This window comes from Serinus canaria, chromosome 25 (assembly GCF_022539315.1).
Source record: "Serinus canaria isolate serCan28SL12 chromosome 25, serCan2020, whole genome shotgun sequence".
In the NCBI taxonomy this organism is placed as follows: Eukaryota; Metazoa; Chordata; class Aves; order Passeriformes; family Fringillidae; genus Serinus; species Serinus canaria.
The window spans coordinates 14,819,852-14,838,788 of NC_066338.1; the positions used below are offsets into that span (position 1 = coordinate 14,819,852).

Genomic DNA, 18,937 nt, shown 5'->3' on the forward strand with positions numbered 1-18,937 from the left:
CAGAAAAAAGAGAATTTATTGCCCCATGACCAGAACAAATGAACTCCTTCCTCCTGCTCAGCGCTGGAGGCGCCGCCAGGATCCAGAGGCAGGAGCTGCCCCTGCCCAGCCAGAATCCTGGGTGGGACTGGAATTGATGCCCCAGGGATGGGCTGGGTGAGTGTGCAACAGGCTGTGGCTGTTAAGGGTTAATCCTCTGTGCCCCTGGGGCCTTTTTGGGCTGATTCTGCCCAGAAAGAGGTACCCGGGCTGTCTGTAACTCTTTGTTTTTATTGCCTCATATTGTCCTAATCCCAACTGTCCAAATTATTATGACTCTAATTACATTTCTATTTTATAACCATTGTATTACTGTTAAGCTTTTACAATGTTAAAAAGGAGTGACTGGCATTTCCCACCCTGTCCGGCTCCTGGAGCACCCCCAGCTCTCGCCCTGCCCTCTCTGCTGCCCCAGAGCTGGATTCCCTCCAGCCCGGCCGCTCCCGGCGATCCCACCTGGCTCCGGGCTGACCGGATCCCCTGGCACGCTCTGCCAGCAGCACCCGAGCCCTTCCCGACCTCCAGCCCCTGTCCCAGCCCTGGAGCCTTCCCGGGAATGTGGGGAGCCCAGGGCAGGAGGAGCGCCCGCCCGGGCCGACCCTCCCACCGCTGACCTGGGCCCCTGGATCCCAGGGATTCCACGGATCCCAGAGATCCCAGGCATCCCATGGATCCCATGGATCACACAGATCCCATGAATCACACACATCCCACAGATCCCAGAGATCCCAGGCATCCTATGGATCCCTACAGAACCCACAGAACCCACAGATCCCAGGCATCCTATCGATTCCACAGATCCCAGAGATCCCAGGCATCCCATGGATCCCATGGATCACACAGATCCCATGAATCACACACATCCCACAGATCCCAGGCATCCTATGGATCCCACAGATCCCAGAGATCCCACAGATCCCAGGCATCCTATGAATCCCATGGATCCCACGAATCATACAGATCCCACCGATCCCACGGATCCCTGGTCCATGCACACAGATCCACAGTTCAGGATCCACAGTCCAGGCATCCTATGAATCCATGGTCACAGATCCCGATCCACAGATCCCACAGATCCCACAGATCCTATGGATCCCACAAATCACACAGATCCCATGAACCCCACGGTGTGAGGCGGTGTCACAGCACAGGTGTGAGGCAGTGTCACAGCACACAGGTGTGAGGTGTGTCACAGCACAGGTGTGAGGTGTGTCACAGGTGTGAGGTGTGTCACAGCACACAGAGGTGTGAGGTGTGTCACAGCACAGGTGTGAGGTGTGTCACAGGTGTGAGGTGTGTCACAGCACACAGGTGTGAGGTGTGTCACAGCACAGGTGTGAGGTGTGTCACAGCACAGGTGTGAGGTGTGTCACAGCACACAGGTGTGAGGTGTGTCACAGCACAGCAGAGCACAGGTGTGAGGTGTGTCACAGCACACAGGTGTGAGGTGTCTCAGCAGAGGTGTGAGGTGTGTCACAGCACACAGGTGTGAGGTGGTGTCACAGCAGAGGTGTGAGGCGGTGTCACAGGTGCGTGTGTCACAGGTGTGGGATGGTGTCACAGGTGTGGGATGGTGTCACAGGTGTGGGAGTGCAGGGCTGTCACGGTCAGACCGTGGGGAAGGAGGAGCTGATCCCTGACAGGCAAATCAGAAATGGGATAACCATGGCAGGAGCTGCTGGGAGCCGTGTGCCAGGTGGGGAAAACGCCAGTCACTCGTTTTTAAAATGTTAAAAGTTTAACAGTGATAAAATGGTTATAACAATAGCAATATAATTAGAGTAATAAAAATTTGGAGAATTAGGACAATACGAGACAATAAAAACAAAGAGTTACAGACAGCCCGGGTACCTCTTTCTGGGCAGAATCAGCCCAAAAAGGCCCCAGGGGCACAGAGGATTAACCCTTAACAGCCACAGCCTGTTGCACACTCACCCAGCCCATCCCTGGGGCATCAATTCCAGTCCCACCCAGGATTCTGGCTGGGCAGGGGCAGCTCCTGCCTCTGGATCCTGGCGGCGCCTCCAGCGCTGAGCAGGAGGAAGGAGTTCGTTTGTTCTGGTCATGGGGCAATAAATTCTCTTTTTTCTGAACCATTCAGGTGTCCTGTGGCTGCTCTCTGTGTCAGTCCTCTCTTTAGAAAAAGAAATATCTTACACGGCACAGTTTCTATTTTAACATTTTGTTATAACCTAAAACTGTATTTAACACACTACCTAAGGAAATTGACACAGCATCACTTTCTAACGCAACACATATAACATTAATTTTATTATTTGCGAATAGCCAATCATAAAACACGCATTGTCCACACCCAGGGGCGGCGCGGTCCGATGCGATGTGCCCGGAGCCGGGTCCCGCTCAGCACCAACCAGCGCCGCCGGTGCCGCGGCCGGAGCCGCCTCCGCTTCCCGGGGCTCCGCTTCCCGTGTCCCGGGACTCCATTTCCCAGCATTCCGCTTCCCAGGAGTCCATTTCACATTTCCCAGCATTCCATTTCCCATTTCCCGGACTCCATTTCCCAGAATTCTCTTTCCCAGCACTCCATTTCACATTTCCCGGCATATCCGTTCCCAGCACTCCATTTCCCATTTCCCGGGACTCCATTTCCCGGCATTCCCTTTCCCAGCACTCCATTTCCCGTTTCCCGGACTCCGTTTCCCAGGCGCACCCGCGGAGGGCGGCGCGGCCCGGGAGCGGCCGGGAGCGGCGGCAGGCCAGGGCGGAGGAGCGGAGCGGGGCGGGGGCGCTGCCGCAGCCGCAGCGGGAGCAGCCCGGCCCGGCCTGGCCCGGCCCGGCGCGGCCCCCGCACATCCGGGCGCTGCTGCAGGCCCGGCCCGTGCTGTGGCGGCGCGGCCCGGGCGCTCCCGGCCGGCGCGGTCCGGCGCGATGCTGCGCTGCATGCCGCCGCTCTGGCGCTGCAACCGGCACGTGGAGGCGCTGGACCGGCGGCACTGCTCGCTGCAGGCCGTGCCCGAGGAGATCTACCGCTACAGCCGCTCGCTCGAGGAGCTGCTGCTGGACGCCAACCAGCTCCGCGAGCTGCCCAAGGTGAGCCCCGCCGCGCCGGCCCCGAGCGCTGCCCCGGCCTGCGCCGCCCCCTGAGCCCGGCTGGGCCCGGCCGAGCCCTGCCCGTGCTCCGCGGCCGGCGCCGAGCGCTTCGGGGGGCCCGGGGCTCCCTGCGGCCATCCCGGGCTGGGGAGGAGCCCCTCGGCGGGGAGCGGCACCGCGGCTGCCGGCCGGCGGGTAAAGGGGGCCCCTGTCCGTCCGGGAGATCCTGTACCCGGGGCACCGGGATAAAGGGGTCCTCTGTCCGTCCGGGAGATCCTGTACCCAGGTCACCGGGATAAAGGGGTCCCCTGTCCGTCCGGGAGATCCTGTACCCTGGTCACCGGGATAAAGGGGTCCTCTGTCCGTCCGGGAGATCCTGTACCCAGGTCACCGGGATAAAGGGGTCCCCTGTCCGTCCGGGAGATCCTGTACCCTGGTCATGGGGATAAAGGGGTCCCCTGTCCGTCCGGGAGATCCTGTACCCGGGTCATGGGGATAAAGGGATCCCCTGTCCGTCCGGGAGATCCTGTACCCGGGTCATGGGGATAAAGGGATCCCCTGCCCTCCTGGGAGATCGGGATAAAGGGGTCCCCTGCCTGCCAGGGCGATCCTGTACCCGGGTCATGGGGATAAAGGGATCCCCTGCCCTCCTGGGAGATCGGGATAAAGGGGTCCCCTGCCTGCCAGGGCGATCCTGTACCCGGGTCATGGGGATAAAGGGGTCCCCTGCCCGCCAGGGCGATCCTGTACCCGGGTCATGGGGATAAAGGGGTCCCCTGCTCGCCAGGGAGATCCTGTACCCGGGGCACCGGGATAAAGGGGGCCCCTGCTCGCCAGGGAGATCCTGTACCCGGGTCATGGGGATAAATGGGTCCCCTGCCCGCCAGGGAGATCCTGTACCCGGGTCATGGGGATAAAGGGGTCCCCTGCCCACCGGGGCACCAGGATAACGGAGTCCCCTGCCCACCTGGAGATCCTGTACCTGGCCCATCAGCCCTGTGACGGTCACAGCTGCTGCCAAGCCAAGCACAGCATTAATTAAAAAACTCTGGTCTAGGCAATAAGTCAAGTTAGTGAAAAGTGATAGAATTGCTTTATAGTTCTGATCATAACTGAGCTGCTGGAGCATCTCTGCCATGCAGACAGGCTGGGGGTGTTTGGCCTCAAGAAGAGGAGCTCTGGGGAGACCTCAGAGCCCCTTGCAGTGCCCAAAGGGGCTCCAGGAGAGATGGAGCGGACTTGGGACAAGGAGGAATGGTTTCCCACTGACAGAGGACAGGGTTAAAGAGTTATTGGGAAAAGATTATTTCCTGGAGGGTGGTGAGGCCCCGGCACAGGCTGCCCAGAGCAGCTGTGCCTGCCCCGTTGTTGGCAGTGCCCGAGGCCAGGTTGGACAGGGCTTGGAGCAGCCTGGGACAGTGGAAGGTGGCCCTGCCCATGGCCAGGAGCACCTGTCCATGTGCACTTCCCCCTGTGGAAGGGGGTGGGACTGGGTGGTCTTTCAGGTCCCTTCCATCCCAAACCATTTTGTGATCTGGGGCTGCAGCCTGCATTTGCAGCTTCTGTTCTGTTCTGTTCAGCACAGAGCTCTGCCCACAGGAGCACCAGGATCAGCTCCCTGTGTGCTGCTCCATGCCTCCATGGTCCCTGCAGGGCACAGGATGGAGATCTGCCCTGCTGCCAGCATCTCGTGCCTCCCCAGGGTTTGCTCTGCAGGGCAGGGTGTGGGACAGGGGAGCTCTCGTGGTTGGTCCTGGAGCACCATCCAGCAGGAGCCCAGCCGTGGTGTTCCCATTCTGCCTGGGATGCTGCAGGTGGGAATTTGAGCCTGCCTCTGGGGAAGGAAAAGGCCTCCAGACAGTAACTGGGCTGTGGGATACTCCAGGAAGTTTTATTGTGTATCCCCTTTGGAAGCTGAGTGATTTTTAAGTTATTGGCGTTCTGCCTGTGCCAGAGAGAGAAGGTGTTTGGCTGCCCTGTGTTTGGAGAGATGCTCTCCAGGGAACGCTGACTGAGTTGTGTGTTTATTAAAAAAATTGAGAAGTGGGTCATTAGCTTTCAAGGTTTTTGTTGAGTACTGTCATGTTATGGAATTTGCCATCAAGTCTAGATAAAATAAACCCTTACAAAGCAGAAACTCAGTTTTGGTTCAGGCCAGAATGGTTTGGTTCAGTTTTGTTTAAACATACAAACATCCACACCTGAGCAGGTTCTCTTGTGTGGAAGCAGGAGTTCCTGCTCTGGGGTTTTTGGGTTCTGTTTGTCTTCCCTGCTTCTCTCTTCCTGGTGAGCTGGGCTGCCTGTGGGATGAGGTTGTTCAGGTGTGGAGACACCAGTGAGAGACTCTGAGCTCTTCTCTCAGCATCTCGTTGTACTTCAGGCAGGGAGCTTTCCCAGACTGCTGGAAAATGTGTGTTGTGGGCAGGCTGGGGCTGGGCATGGGTGTAAGTCTGTCTGCAGAGGAGGTGACTGTGACACACCCACGGAGCAGAACCTGCTGGGCCCTGTGCTCTCAGCTCTGTGTGCCCTGCTGAGCAGCCACAGCCTGGCCTTGTGCTGCTCTGGACCCCTGGAACTGGGACAGACGGGGGCTCATGAGCTCGGAAGAGCATCTTTTGGATTGTAAATGCAGAATTTATACTGGGTTTTTGCTTAGCCTGTACTCGTGTGGGTGCAATCCTGCCTGTGATGACAGGCGCTGTGTGCGTGCCCTCAGTGCCCTCCTGAGCCACCCAAAGAGCTTCTGTGTCACAGAGCTGTGGCATCTGTTCAGCCTGGAGCGTCAGAGCTCCTGCCATGGCCTGTCCTGGGCCCACGGGCTCCTCTCTGTCCTGTCAGCTCCCCTTCTGGAGCCTCCTGGCAAAGAATTGTGAGAGGAGCAAATGGAACAGAGCAGTGAGATCCTGGTCCCCTGGTCTCAGGAGAGGGATGGAGGATGGGGAGCAGCAAGGGGTGTGACCAGACCCAGTGCACAACAGCTCTGCACAAGGGAGCTGAAGGCTTTCAGGGTGCCTCCATCTGTCTGGGGAAGGTGGTGAAACGTGGAGCCATTCCCCACCCCATGGCAGGGGCCTGGAGGGTGAATGATGGCCCAGAGGAGGGAACAGGGACTGCTGCTGCTGCTTGCAGGAGAGTGCTGAGTGAAACCAAAGAGAGCTCAGTTCAGAGCTAGTGGAATCATTCTTCGTGCAAAGTGTAGTTTATCTGAGCTGCAGAACCACTTGGCACATGGCATTACAGTGCTGTGGGTTTGCATGAACTCAGGAGAGAGCTGGAGCAGTTCAGGAAAGAGAAGACAACCAAACATGAGGCTCTGCAGAGACACCACTGTGTGATTGCACTCCCTCCTGGGAGAGGCTTGGAGGGAGCTTGGCTTTGCTGTACTCACACTCTTCCTTCCCAGCCCCTGTTTGGAGCTGCCCAGGGCTTTCTGTGGCCATGCCAGGTGTCCTCCCATCCCCAGCCAGGCCTAAGTGCCCTCACAAGGCAGGTGAGCATCAGGTGCCCTGAAGGGAGACAAGCAGAGCAGCCCCAAATGCTGCTGCTCCTGAGAGCAGAGTTTGGGGATGCCAGAGGTTGGAGACATGCTGGGCAGGGAGAGCAGAGTCCCCCCTGTCCCTCCCCTTCCCAGCCCCTCCAGGTTCCCTGTAGCTGCTCCAGAGGCACGTGAGGAGGAGGAGGAGGAGATCTGCAGGTGGTGGAACTAGGAAGCAGGTTTGAGGTGTGACCCAGTGTGCGTCCTGAAGGTTCCCTGAGCTGTGCCAAGGTGCCTTTGGTCCTGGGCACACAGGTCACTGAGGGAAGGGCATTTTTTGAGGGTATTCCTGTTGGCAGGGACAGACACCTAAGGCAGGGGTAGGAGTCTGTGTGGTATGAGGTGAATATGGCGATGAAAATTGAAAATAAATTCCCCTTGCACCAGGAGGAGGAGGGAAGGTGGGAGCACTGGGTTTAGGCACATGCTGACCCTGCAGGATGGTGGTGGGAGAGCTCTTTGGCTGGGCCAGGGAAGTGATTTCCAGGTGAGGAGCCTTCATGGGAAAGGAGCTTTTTTGGGAAAGAGACCTTGGGAGGAGGGTTTGTGCTTGTCATGAGGTGGAGAAAGGGCAGCGTGCTTGTTTCACAGGACGGGCTGCACGTGCCCATTCCCTGGGAGAAGGTCTGAAGGACACAGGGATGTGTCTGCGAAGATCTGTCAGAAAAGTGGGAAAGAGAGAGCAGGCACAGCCCTGGGCAGCAAGGTTGTGTTTGAGGGCTCAGGCAGGGCTTTTAGGGAAGACTTCCCTGTGGAGGTGATCTTGGAGGTGAAAGGATTGGAGGGGTGGCTTTTGGGAAGGTGAAGCAGCTCTCTTGAAAATCCCCGAGTTTATATGGTTTATCTGAGTTTAATGGTTCCTCTTCCGAGGGTTTCTTACCCAGCACCAGCTGGGTGCTTCAGACAGGCTTTTCTGTGTCCTTATTTCACCTGCTTCAGAAACATGGCATCTCCTGCTCTTTCTGTGGCACTGTTTTCCTCTGCAGGATTTCCAGTGCCCTTTGTGCTGCTGCTGTGCTCCAGATCCCATGGGATGCTCTGCCCATCTCCTGGGATTTCTGAGGCACTCTGTGCCCTCCTCACTTCTCCCTTCCCAGCTGCAGGACTCAGCCTCTGTTTCTCTCCATCCTGCAGTGCCAAGTCCTCTTCTGGCTGCTCTTGCTTCTTTGCCACCTGTCCCTTGTGGAAACTTTGCCTGTTTTGAGCCTAAATTTCCCCTCAGGGTGGCTGTGCTTGGGCAGTTTGGAGGGATAGATGAAATCTGTGTGGGAGCACCTGCTGCCCCATTGCAGGGATTTGCTGCCAGGGCGATACCACATGATTTAATGGAAAATTATCACTTCCCTGTGATAAGTTCCCTGTGCTTTCCAATTCCAGAGGTGGAAACGACTGGCTCCGTGCTGACTTCTGCTGTGCCCATCTTGCAGAGAGTGGTGTCTGCAGGGTCTCTGCAGGAGCAGGGTGGAGAGCAGTTTTGGTGGTGAGGGTTTGGGAGTACAGCTGGCTAAATCCCCGCATTGCAGCTGTGTAACACCTCAGTCATCCAGGCCACTCCTGAGCACTTGAGAAGCACAGGTCCCACTCACCAGGCAGGAATGAACACATTCCATGGAATTTGGAGCACTCGGAGGTGGCAAACGGAGCCGGTCACAACCCAGAAGGATCCAGAGACTCTTGGAGGAGTGCTCCAGTTTGGAGTATGGGAGGGAGGCTGGAGGAAGGCTGGGTGGAGCAGAGCTGGTTGGACCTGGTGTAGGAGGACAAGAGGGTGGAGCTGAGTAGGAACTGAAATCCTGAACAAGTCTGTGCAGAGGGAGGAGACCTCGGAGCCGGTGTGTCAGCATGAGTGTGCCCAGGGACAGGCTGCTGGACACCTCCCAGGGGAGTGCTGGGCTGGAAGTGTCTGAGGCTGTGGGCTGTGCAGAGGGGGAACCCCAGGGCTGGCTGTGGCCCCAGGGCTTTCAGCAGTGCTGGTGCTGAAGAGGGAAGCCCCAGGCTTTTCTCATGTAGGGGCTGCAGTTCCTCGCTGCAGCTCCCAAGCTGAGCTGAGCCCAGTGCAGAAAACACTCTTCTCACTGCCCAGTGGGCTGATACCCACTTGCACTGGAAGCTGTGGGAGACACTGGGGAGAGGAGCCCATTTCTGTCCAGGGCAGGTCCTGCCCTGTTTGGGCTTGTTGCTGTTTGCATCCTGGCAAGGCCCTTTGAAACTGGCTGGGTTTCAGCAGTTCCTCCTGTTTGGCTGCCATGGCCTGGGGTGAGAGCATCCCTGTGCTGTGTCCACAGCCTGGATCCCACTGGGAGCTAGGATCTCCCTGGGAGCCAGGATCCCATTAGGAGCCGAGATCCCACTGGGAGCCAGGATCCCACCCAGGGCCAGGATCCCACTGGGAATCAGGATCCCACTGCACCTGGGAGCTGGGATCCCACTGGCAGCTAGGATCCCACCAGGTATCAGGATCCCACTGTACCCGGGGGCCAGGATCCCACCAGGAATCAGGATCCCATTGGGAGCAGGATTTCACCAGGAATCAGGATCCCAATGCACCCAGGAGCCAGGATCCCACTGGGAGCCAGGATCCCACTGGGAATCAGGATCCCACTGAACCCGGGAGGCAGGATCCCATTGGGAGCCAGGATCCCACTGGGAGCAGGATCCCACCGGGAATCGGGATCCCATTGGGAGCAGGATCTCACCAGGAATCAGGATCCCACTGCACCCAGGAGCCAGGATCCCAGCAGGAATCAGGATCCCACTGCACCCAGGAGCCAGGATCCCAGCAGGAATCAGGATCCCACTGCACCCAGGAGCCAGGATCCCAGCAGGAATCAGGATCCCACTGCACCCAGGAGCCAGGATCCCACGTCAGGATCCCACTGCACTCGGGAGAAGCTCGAGGCCACGCCTACCAGTCTCCCAAAGCGAAAAGGGGCCTCGCAAAGCTAATTAAGAGCAGCTTTTAATTTCCTGGCATGTGAAGGCTGTAAGGAGGATCTTGGGGTTTATTTACTTCCATGGAAGAGTAAAGCTTCTCCTTCTAATCTCTGTATTAACAGCCCTTCGCTGAGAAAGTCAGGGAGCCAGGAATGCTCCGTGGAGCCAGCCTTGGTGCCTGCCAAGGCTTGATGTGGGGTGGGCACCTCCTCTTGCTCTGGATGTGGCTCTTTCCATCCTAGGCTGTGTCAGAGCTGCAGCTGCATTTGTTTAACAAAACCAGCCAACAAACTGGTTTCACTTGCTGCTTGTGAGACTGGAGTGTGGAGCCAGCACAGCTCTCGGTGCTTTGCAGGAGCTCAGGAGCCCTGTGGCTTACTGGGACAGCTGGATGTGTGTTTGTCTCTCCAAAAGCCATGTGTTCTGCATTGCTGCTGCCCAGAAGGTAGAGTAAGTGCAGGCCATCTCCCCTGCACCCTCCCCTGGTGACAGCAGAGGTGTAGGATCTGTGCTGGGGCGGCAGCAGCCAAACACCAGCTCAGTCATGGATGAAATAGCTGATAAAACTCTTGGACATGCAGTTCTTGGGTACGCAAACAGGGAACAGGGAAGAGGCACACAGGTGGATTTTCTGCTTGAGGTCTGTGGAAGGGAAGTGACTGTTAGCATTCAGTTCTCTCAGGTGTGTTCAGCTCTGTGGGACAGGTGAGGATGTGCTGCCAGCCTGTGTCTCCCCACCAGCTTGGGCCTTGGAGGGGGTTCAGGTGTGTGGAGTGGGAGGTGCAGAGGCAGCTGGGCAGTAGAGAGGTTTAGTGGAGTAAAAAATGATGAAAATTCAGGTGGCCGTGGTTGGAATGGCTCTGCCTCTCACCAGCCCCAGCTTGGCACTGGTTTGGTACCTGCAGGGAGGCCAGAGGTGGAAGCACCTGCTCAGTCCTCCCTGGGTTGTTATAAAGCTCCCTGTAGGTCTCTGCTGGGTCATTAACACCTGCCCCGTGTGTGTTGCTGCCAGCTGGGTTTGCTGTGCCCCTCTGGGGTTCCTGCTGCTCTGTGTCAGGTCCCCAGCCCCAGCTGCTGCTCCCAGGGCTGTCCCTGGGTGTGGCATTGCAGAGGCCCTGCCTGCTCCTCCCAGGTGTCTCGGGTTCCCTTTGGTGCTGCTGAGGATCTGCCAGGGAGAGTTAGTGCATTGATGGCTGGAGGTAGGGGCAGGGCTGGGTTAACCTCTTCAGCTCTCCTCTGTCCTGTTCTGTGTGTTTCCTGCATTTCGGGGCCCTGGTTTGGCATCTCCCTGGCAGGAGCTTGGCTGAGGCAGGGGTGGGAGCGTGGTGGATGGAAGGATGGATGCTCAGCTGTGTGCTGAGCAGGGGGATGTGGCATCACAGCACCTCTGTGGGCTCTGGCTCCTCCTTCCATTCCTGGTTCAAGGCATTTACTGGTGTATGTCTGAGCTGTTCCCCTGGGAGCTCTCCAGCACCTTCTTCCTTGTGCTCTTCCTGCTCAGGGGAGGCGTTTGGCTGCACTTCACTCTTCCTCAGGACTTCTCCAGTCCCCCAGATGCGCTTTCCTGCACCCCAGGGGTACAGGCTGCCATCGAGTCCCCCACTTTGCACCAGTTACTGGGCTTGGATTCCTAGTTTCAGGGTTAGACCTGGTTGGGGTTTTTTTGTTTGTTTTAAGGTGCCTCACTGTACCTGTTGGATAAACCCACTTTTGATTTCTGCCTCTGGAAAACACAATCTGATTGGAAACAATTGCAACAGGTTATTATATAATACAATTTCTGGCATTTTTCCCTCTGCTAGTAGCTGTGGCATTACAGATCAGTCAATTGCTTTTTGTAGTTGCAAGCTGACCCTTCTGTGCTGAGAGGGTGGTGTAGAAGTAGATGGTGTCCCTTGGCTGAATGGAGGAGGTGATTCCTGAGGTGCAGGGGTGCCAGGGAGGGGCTGACTGGGAAAACCTAAATGCTCAGGCAAATCAGAAAGGGGCAGAGGTGCTTGGGTAGAACCTGGGGTGTGCTGGGTTTGGCTGCTTCACCCACACCCAGGATGCTCTCCCTGAAATGATCTCCGCAGGTCTCTCCAGAGTAATGATTTGCAGTAGTCACAGAATCACTGAGGCTGCAAAAGACCTTCAAGTCCTACCTTTGACTGAACACCGTTTTGTCACCTAAACCACAGCACTAAGTGCCGTGATTATTTCATATATTCCAGTATATTTATATAAATATACTAGAATATGAAATATAGTCATATATTTATAGTATATTATTCCATATATTTCAATGGAAAGTGCCCCTGAGTGCCCTGTGCCTGCCACAGGCAGTTCTGGTCCTTCCTTTCTTGCCCCATCCCACTGCACAGACCAGGGTGGAGGCTGTGAGTGCTGGGGCTGTGCTCAGGGCCTCCCTTCACACAGCCAGGGTGCTGTCTGGTGTGGAGGATCAGCGTGGGAGCATCGATCACTCCCCAGCCTCTGCAGCAGTGGGATGCTGATTGTGGTGTCTGGGTTTAATCCTGGCTCAGGACTGCCCTTTTGGGGTCGGATTGTTGTTTCACCTGGAGCAGGGGCTGCTCCCAGCTCCTGGCAGCGTGCTCTGTGCCCAGCAGCTGCTGCCCTGGCCCCTCTGAAGGGGACAGCATTCCTCAGGCCTGCTGCAGTGCCTGAGCAGCAGCAGCTGCCGGGCCTTGGCTCCCAGACAGCTCGCTTTGTCTTTGCTGGAATGCATTCCCAGCCCTTGAGTGCTTTTAGATATTGGAGTGCATTCCTCAGGGCGCGATACGGGGTTAAATAGTCGGAAATCCGCCGGGCTGCAGGGGAGGGCTGTGTGGGGCTGGCAGGGAGCAGCCTGCTGTGCCTGCCCTGCTCCTCTGCTGCCTCCTGAGAGGGCAGGAGCATGTGGGGCCACTCCTGTGGCTGCCCCCAGCGCCCCTGCCCCACCTCGCTGGCCCCGCCGTGCCTCTCCTGCTGGGGCACACAAGGAGTGTCCTCTGTCCTCTCCTGCGCGCCCTCTGCAGTGTCCCTGACTGCAGAGCTGAGCTGGCTGCCGTGCCAGCAGTGTCTCTTTGGGACTGAGCTGCCTGAATTGCCACCTTTCAGGTGTTGGTGACCGTGTGCCTGCAGCCAGAGAAGTTCACTGGCCTGGAGGTGGTTCAGGATCTGGCTGTAAATACTGTGAGCAGGAGAGAAGGAAGCACTGGTGGGGTGGGAGCACATGGGAAGATGTGGTGTTGGGGGGCAGGTGGTCTGTGTCCACTGCCTGAGGTGGCTCAGAACAAGTCCCCAGATAAAGGACACCCGGATGGTGGCTGTGGTGCCCTCCCTGGGGCACCAGGGTGCCCTGGGGCTGGGTAGTGGCTGCTCGGCTGGAGCTCCACACTGATGTTCCCACCTCTCAGCAGTGTGATAGCTTGTTTGACCTCAGCTCGGGTTAACTCAGTTATCCTCCCCTGATTCCAGTGATTCTTCCTGAAGTGAGCTATTCTGAGAATAACCATTTCCTTCCTGGTAGGGACAGGTGTCTCTTGGGTTTGCTGCTCTGCTGTTACCTGCAGGCACAGGGCTGTGCTGGAAGTGAGTCCTGCCCTGCTGAGGGAGCTGAGCAGCCTCTGGAGCTGGGCCTGGGCTGCCCAGCCATTGCACACAGGTCTGGCTGGGTCTGTGGCCTCACCTGTGCCATGCTGCCTTGGAGCACTGGGAAGTGCTGGGTTTAACCTGAGAGCTGAACAGCTCCTGGCTGTTTTGCTTTGCAGTCGCTGCTTCCAGCTCCTCCTGATTCTGTTCCAGGCTGGATTTCCCCAGAGACAAGCCACTGGCACAGGTGTGAGATCTCTCAGCACACCTGTGGAAGGAGGGGCCCCAGGTCTCTTCACCTCTAGGTGTCTGAGGCAGGCTGGGTGTCCCAGTGGCCAGCTGTGGAGCATGCAGCAGCTCTGCTTCCTCCAGGGACAGGAGGGAGATGTCAAGCCCGTGTTTAAGCAGGAAAATGGGAATGGAACTCAAGGCTCAGATGCATGAGCTGGTTTTGCTGCCACAGGAGCTGCTGTGTTGGACTGCTGACAGATGGCTGGACAGACACCTCCTGCCTGCAGTGCAGGGTCCCGTGCATTCATCCAGCCTGGAGACAAACTCAGAGCTCATCTAGGAGCCCAGCCCATGGTGGCATGGGAAGCAGGCCCTCCTGCTCGTGAATCACAAGGAGCATTGTAATTATTTTCCTGCTGCACAGTCTGATCCTGCCTTTAATTAAACATGTGCTGTCCTGCTGGAGGCAGGGGCTGCTCTAGCAGGGCTGGACTGGTGGACTCTGAAGAGAAATGAGAGGTGAGGAGACTGAGGAGCACCTTAACAGGGTACCTGCAGGGCTGGAAGGGGTGCAAAACCTCTGCCTTGGAGCCCCTTAGCTCATGGTGGAGGAGTGGTCACGCAACAGGCACTGCTGGGGTGCCTGGTCCCTGAAGAAAATCACCTGCTACCAGCACTGCTGGCCCAGGGCAGGTGTGTGGGACAGCCTGGCTTGTCACAGGTTGTTTTGAGGAAGAGGAGTGGGAGAGCAGGTTGTAAAAGAATAGAGATGGCGCTGAAGGCAATCTCACCCCTGATGAATTGCAGCTGTACTAATTACCAAAGAGTGGGAACAGCCTTGCCCTTAATAGGTCACAGCTGTGTCCAATAAGCATGGGTGTTATAAAAGAGGGGGTTAGCTGCTCGGGAGTCCTTCAGAGGCAGAGTTTGCTGGCTGTGCTGTGAGGAGGAAGGGCCAGGATGCGCTGTAAGGGACAGATGGGGTCAGGTGGCTGTGCGAGGGACAGGAAGGAGTTGGCTGGTCCTGCAGAAGGAAGAGGGAAGGAGAGGAGGAGGCAATGTTGTGTGGAGCTGCCCAGGAAGTTTACAGAGAAGGTAGGAGAGTTTTTTTCACTCTCAGATGATAAACTGATGGTGCCAATCAGTTTGAGTCCACTGGTGGTTGGTGCCAAGCACCAGCACCAATAAATGGTGCCCCATGTGAGGAGAGAACACCTTCAAGAGAGGAGGTGTCTGAGCCCTGCTGTTTGGGCAGCAGAGCTGGGAGCACCATGGTGGTTTGGCTGCAGGAGCAGCGTCTCTGTCCCATTCCAGAGCCAAGATTATGCCTGTGGTGTAGAGCCTGTTCCCGATTCCAGCCGTGTAAATTGTCACCACCTGGTTCCAGAGCCCTTGGCCTGAGTGTGACATTGTTGTGGCTCTGTGGTTAAGCTGGTGCTTGACTCCTCTTCCCCTGACACGTGTCCTGCTCTGCTCCAGTAGTGCTGCTGTTGGTTACCTGGAGAGGGTCTCAGGTGCTGCACTGGAACCTGCCTAAAGCCTGCTTGGCTGAGGGAGGGAGGGATGTGCCCACAGCCTGTGGGGGCACTGGGCAGCCCCCCCTTGCTGCCTGCTGTTGGCAGGAGGGTCCCGGGGCCAAGACAGCTCCAAGAGCTGTCTGTGCTGAGGACAGCATGGCTCCTTCTCCATGGAAACTGGTGGAGAAGCACAGGTATCTGTCTGTCTGTCCTCCTCTCTTGACAGATGGGGATGGCTCTGGTACGTGGGGAGCACGAGGTGATGCTGGGGAACAAAGGCCCCCCCATGTCCTGGCTGCCCTCCCATGGCATTATGAGTTTAGGCACTAGGTGAAGGGAGAGCTGGAGCTTAGCCTGGGTTAGGCCACAAACCTTTTTTTGTAGCCTCAGGAAAGCAAAGGTTTGGGAAGGAGTGGTGGTGCTGACCTGGGAGGGGGATCAGCCTGCATGCAGACACATTTGGTGTTTTCCAGGTGCCAGGCTCAGCAGCCAGACACTTTCTCTGTTTCCCTGGCAGTGCAGATGCATCCCCTGCAGGTGTGCAGGAGCACCCAGGGCTGGTGTTGGCATTGTGTGCCCAGGGGATGGGCACAGGGCTCAGTGCTTGCTGCTGACCCCAGCAGGCTGCCAGGGGAGCTCAGTGGCTCTGTCCCTGACCCTGCCATGCTCCATCAGGGTGATCCAGGGCTGCAGCCCGTTCCCCCCACTGCCTGAGCAGCTGCAGCAGCCCCCTGGGCCAGTGTGGGGGTGGCTGTGGTGGCCCAGCACTGTCACCCCAGAGCCAGGCTGCCTCTCTGTCCCTAATCCTCATGGCTGGCTTTCCAGGCCTGCTCTTGGGATTTTGCTGTTTCTGGGAAACGGCATAGCTGAGTGGTGGCTCACAGGGTTTGTCCTGAGCCTTTTATCCACTGTCCTTTCTCCTTTTTTCATTTTCCACCTCTTGGTCTGACTGAATGAGTGAGTGGGGGACGGACCAGGCTCTGCCAAGCATCAGCTGCAGCCGGAGGGAGACGTGGGGGTGGTGTCTGAATTCCTGGCATCACTGGACACTGTGGTTCTCTTAGATCACCTAACAGCTCCAGCAGCCCTTTGTTCACTCCTGGGGCTCTGCTACAGCCTCAGCACTCTTGCTGGGAGCTTCACAGACATGTCACATCAGCTGGAGAAACACAACGTGAAGGCTTGGTCATAGCAGAGAGGGGATGGAACCTGCTCCAGATGGTTCCTTAAAGACAGAGAATGGGCTTAGAAGGCCTTTTGAGACTCTGTTGTGTGTGTACATGTCTGTGACTGCTGTGTGTGCATGTCACATGTGACCCTGCTCTGTGTGTACGTGTGTGTGACTGCTGTGTGTGCATGTCACATGTGACCCTGCTGTGTGTGTGACTGCTGTGTGTGCATGTCACATGTGACCCTGCTCTGTGTGTACATGTCTGTGACTGCTGTGTGTGCATGTCACATGTGACCCTGCTGTGTGTGTACGTGTGTGTGACTGCTGTGTGTGCATGTCACATGTGACCCTGCTCTGTGTGTACGTGTGTGTGACTGCTGTGTGTGCATGTCACATGTGACCCTGCTGTGTGTGTACGTGTGTGTGACTGCTGTGTGTGCATGTCACATGTGACCCTGCTCTGTGTGTACATGTGTGTGACTGCTGTGTGTGCACATCCTGCCCCAGGTGCTGTAGCTGACCTTTTTCTGAACAGAGCTTGGACTACCTGGGACATCAGGTCCCTTCCAGCCTCACCCCTGTGTGGACCTGCATGGATCTGTGTTGCAGGTTGCCTTCTGGAGTGAGCTGCTGTCCCTGACAGCCTGTCCCTGCACCTGTGCAGTTCTGGAGCTCTTGGCTCTCCAGAACATCCCCTGCTGTGTGGACATGCCCTGCAGCTCTGTTCTGGAATCTGCAGGGCCTGGGACGCCTGCCTGCTGCTGCTCCGGGCTGTGAGGACAGGTTCAGTCTCTGGGGCAGGGCAGGAGGTGGCTGGTGCAGGTTTGGAGCAGGACAGTTGTTTCCCCATGCAGGGACTGAGGAAGGGGTGCAGGGGTCCTGTTGTCTCTGCTCAGGAGTGGCTCATCTTGTCCTGTTGTTGGCCACTGCCTCCTCCAGTGCCACCCATCCGTGCTGCTGCTAGGCCATGCTCAGGTGGGCACCTCCTTCCTCCTGAGAGCACTCTGCTTCCCTGTGGACCTGGAGCCGTGCCCTGCCCTGGCTGAGGTACAGGCACACCTCGTGATTCCCCAGGGGCAGGGACTCTGGTGCTTGTGCCTCCTGCTGGCTGCAAAGCTCTGCCAGTGGGTGTTGGGCATCCTGGTGTTGGCAGGGAGAGTCATGTGCAGGGTCAGCCACGGGTGCCTGGGGCTGCCCAGGTGTTCCCCTGCTCAGCAGGAGCCAAAGGTGAGTCTGCCAGGGGAGCCTGTGTGTGCTGCTACCAGTGTGTCTGGTTTCCCAAACCGGCTGAGCCTGTTCCTGTTTCTGTGGGTAGCCCCAGTCCAGCCCAGTGTGGGGTGTGGGAATGTTCCTGGGGCAGGACTGGCCTCCCCACTGAGGGTGAGCTGGGCTGGCTCTGCTTCACAGAATCACAGAGTAATGAGGTTGGAAGAGACCTCAAAGATCAGCAAGTCCAACCTGTGCCCTAACACCTCGACTGTAGCACCAAGTGCCATGTCCAGCCTTTTTTTAAACACATCCAGAGATGGCGATTCTGCCACCTCCCTGGGAAGAGCATTCCAGTATTTTATTATTCTTTCAGTGAATGAAATGTCCAACATTTCTTCTTAATGTCCAACATGTCCCTTCCCTGCCATAGCTGGAGACTGTGTCCTCTGGTTCTGTCAGTGCTGCCCGGTGGGAGAGACCGACCCCACCTGGCTACAACCTCCCTTCAGGAAGGTATAGAGAGCAATAAGGGCACCTCTGAGCCTCCTCTTCTCCAGGCTGAACAGCCCCAGCTCCTTCAAACGTTCCTCACAGGGTTTGTGTTCCCAGCCCCTCTCCAGCCCTGTTGCCTCCTCTGGTTGTGCTCAAACATCTCAGCCTTCCCAAACTGAGGGCCCAGAACTGGACACAGCGCTTGGCTGCTGCAGGGGCTGACCTGGAAGGGCTCATTTTGGGCACAGCTTTGGCTGTCACCATGTGACCCTGCTGTCACCACTGGGTATTCATAAATTCATCCTCTTTCATAAAGTGATCCAAATGCAGTGCTCTGGACCAAGAGGCTCACTAATAATTGTGTGGGGCTTTCATCCAGTCTCACTCCTGCATAGATCAGCCAGTTGGAACAGGCCCAGGGGAGGCCACAGAGATTAGAGGGCTGGAGCACCTCTCCAGTCATGAAAGGCTGAGAGGCTTGGGATTGTTCAGCTGGGAGGAGAGAGGGCTCTGGGAGACCTTAGTGCAGGCTTTCAGTACCTACAGGGGCTGCAGGAAAGCTGGAGAGGGACTTTGCACAAGGTCTTGGAGGGACAGCGCAGGGGAATGGCTTCCCACTGCCAGAGGGCAGGGCTGGATGGGATATTGGGCAGGAATTGCTCCCTGGGAGGGTGGGCAGGCCCTGGCAGAGGGTGCCCAGAGCAGCTGTGGCTGCCCCATCCCTGGAAGTGTCCAAGGCCGGGTTGGATGGGGTTTGGAGCAGCCTGAGCTGGTGGAAGGTGTCACTGCCCATGGCAGTGGGTGGCACTGGGTGGTCTTGAAGGTCCCTTTCTACCCAAACCTTTCTAAGGGTTGGCACCCCAAAGCTGCATCACATAACTTCCAGTCAAAACAGAGTTCAGCACTGAAAACCAGATGTCTCCATTCTCCAGTTAAAGGGGGGGAAACCCACCCTGTGACAAGGACAGGATGCAGAAAGGAAGAGGCAGGTCTGCAGAGGGGAGCTGTGGGTGTGTAGAGATTGTGGGGTGTCACTGGGCAGGGCTTGGCTCGTGAGGAGCCCCCCAAATTCTGCTGGATCCATCTCGTGGGTGATGCTGACCACACTCAGTATGTGACTGGCAGCAGCAGTGAGGGATCTTTGAGGGGCTTTATTGGTTTCACAGAGGCCTGTGAACCACTGGA

The 18,937-nt window shown here is 57.2% G+C and overlaps 1 protein-coding gene across 13 annotated transcripts in view; it reads left to right on the top strand.

The window, feature by feature from the left end:
• Window positions 1-2,776: 2,776 nt before the first annotated feature.
• SCRIB (scribble planar cell polarity protein) overlaps window positions 2,777-18,937 on the top strand; it is a 116,721-nt gene continuing 100,560 nt past the window's right edge. For 12 of the 13 annotated variants that reach the window (XM_050984939.1, XM_050984933.1, XM_050984930.1 and 9 more), the window contains exon 1: window positions 2,777-3,090. In XM_050984939.1, coding sequence (XP_050840896.1) covers window positions 2,929-3,090 — 162 coding nt within the window. In that variant the 5' untranslated portion in view covers window positions 2,777-2,928. Of the gene's footprint in view, window positions 3,091-14,278; window positions 14,459-18,937 lie in introns of those variants that run through there. The other variant, XM_050984927.1, reaches the window with a different exon arrangement.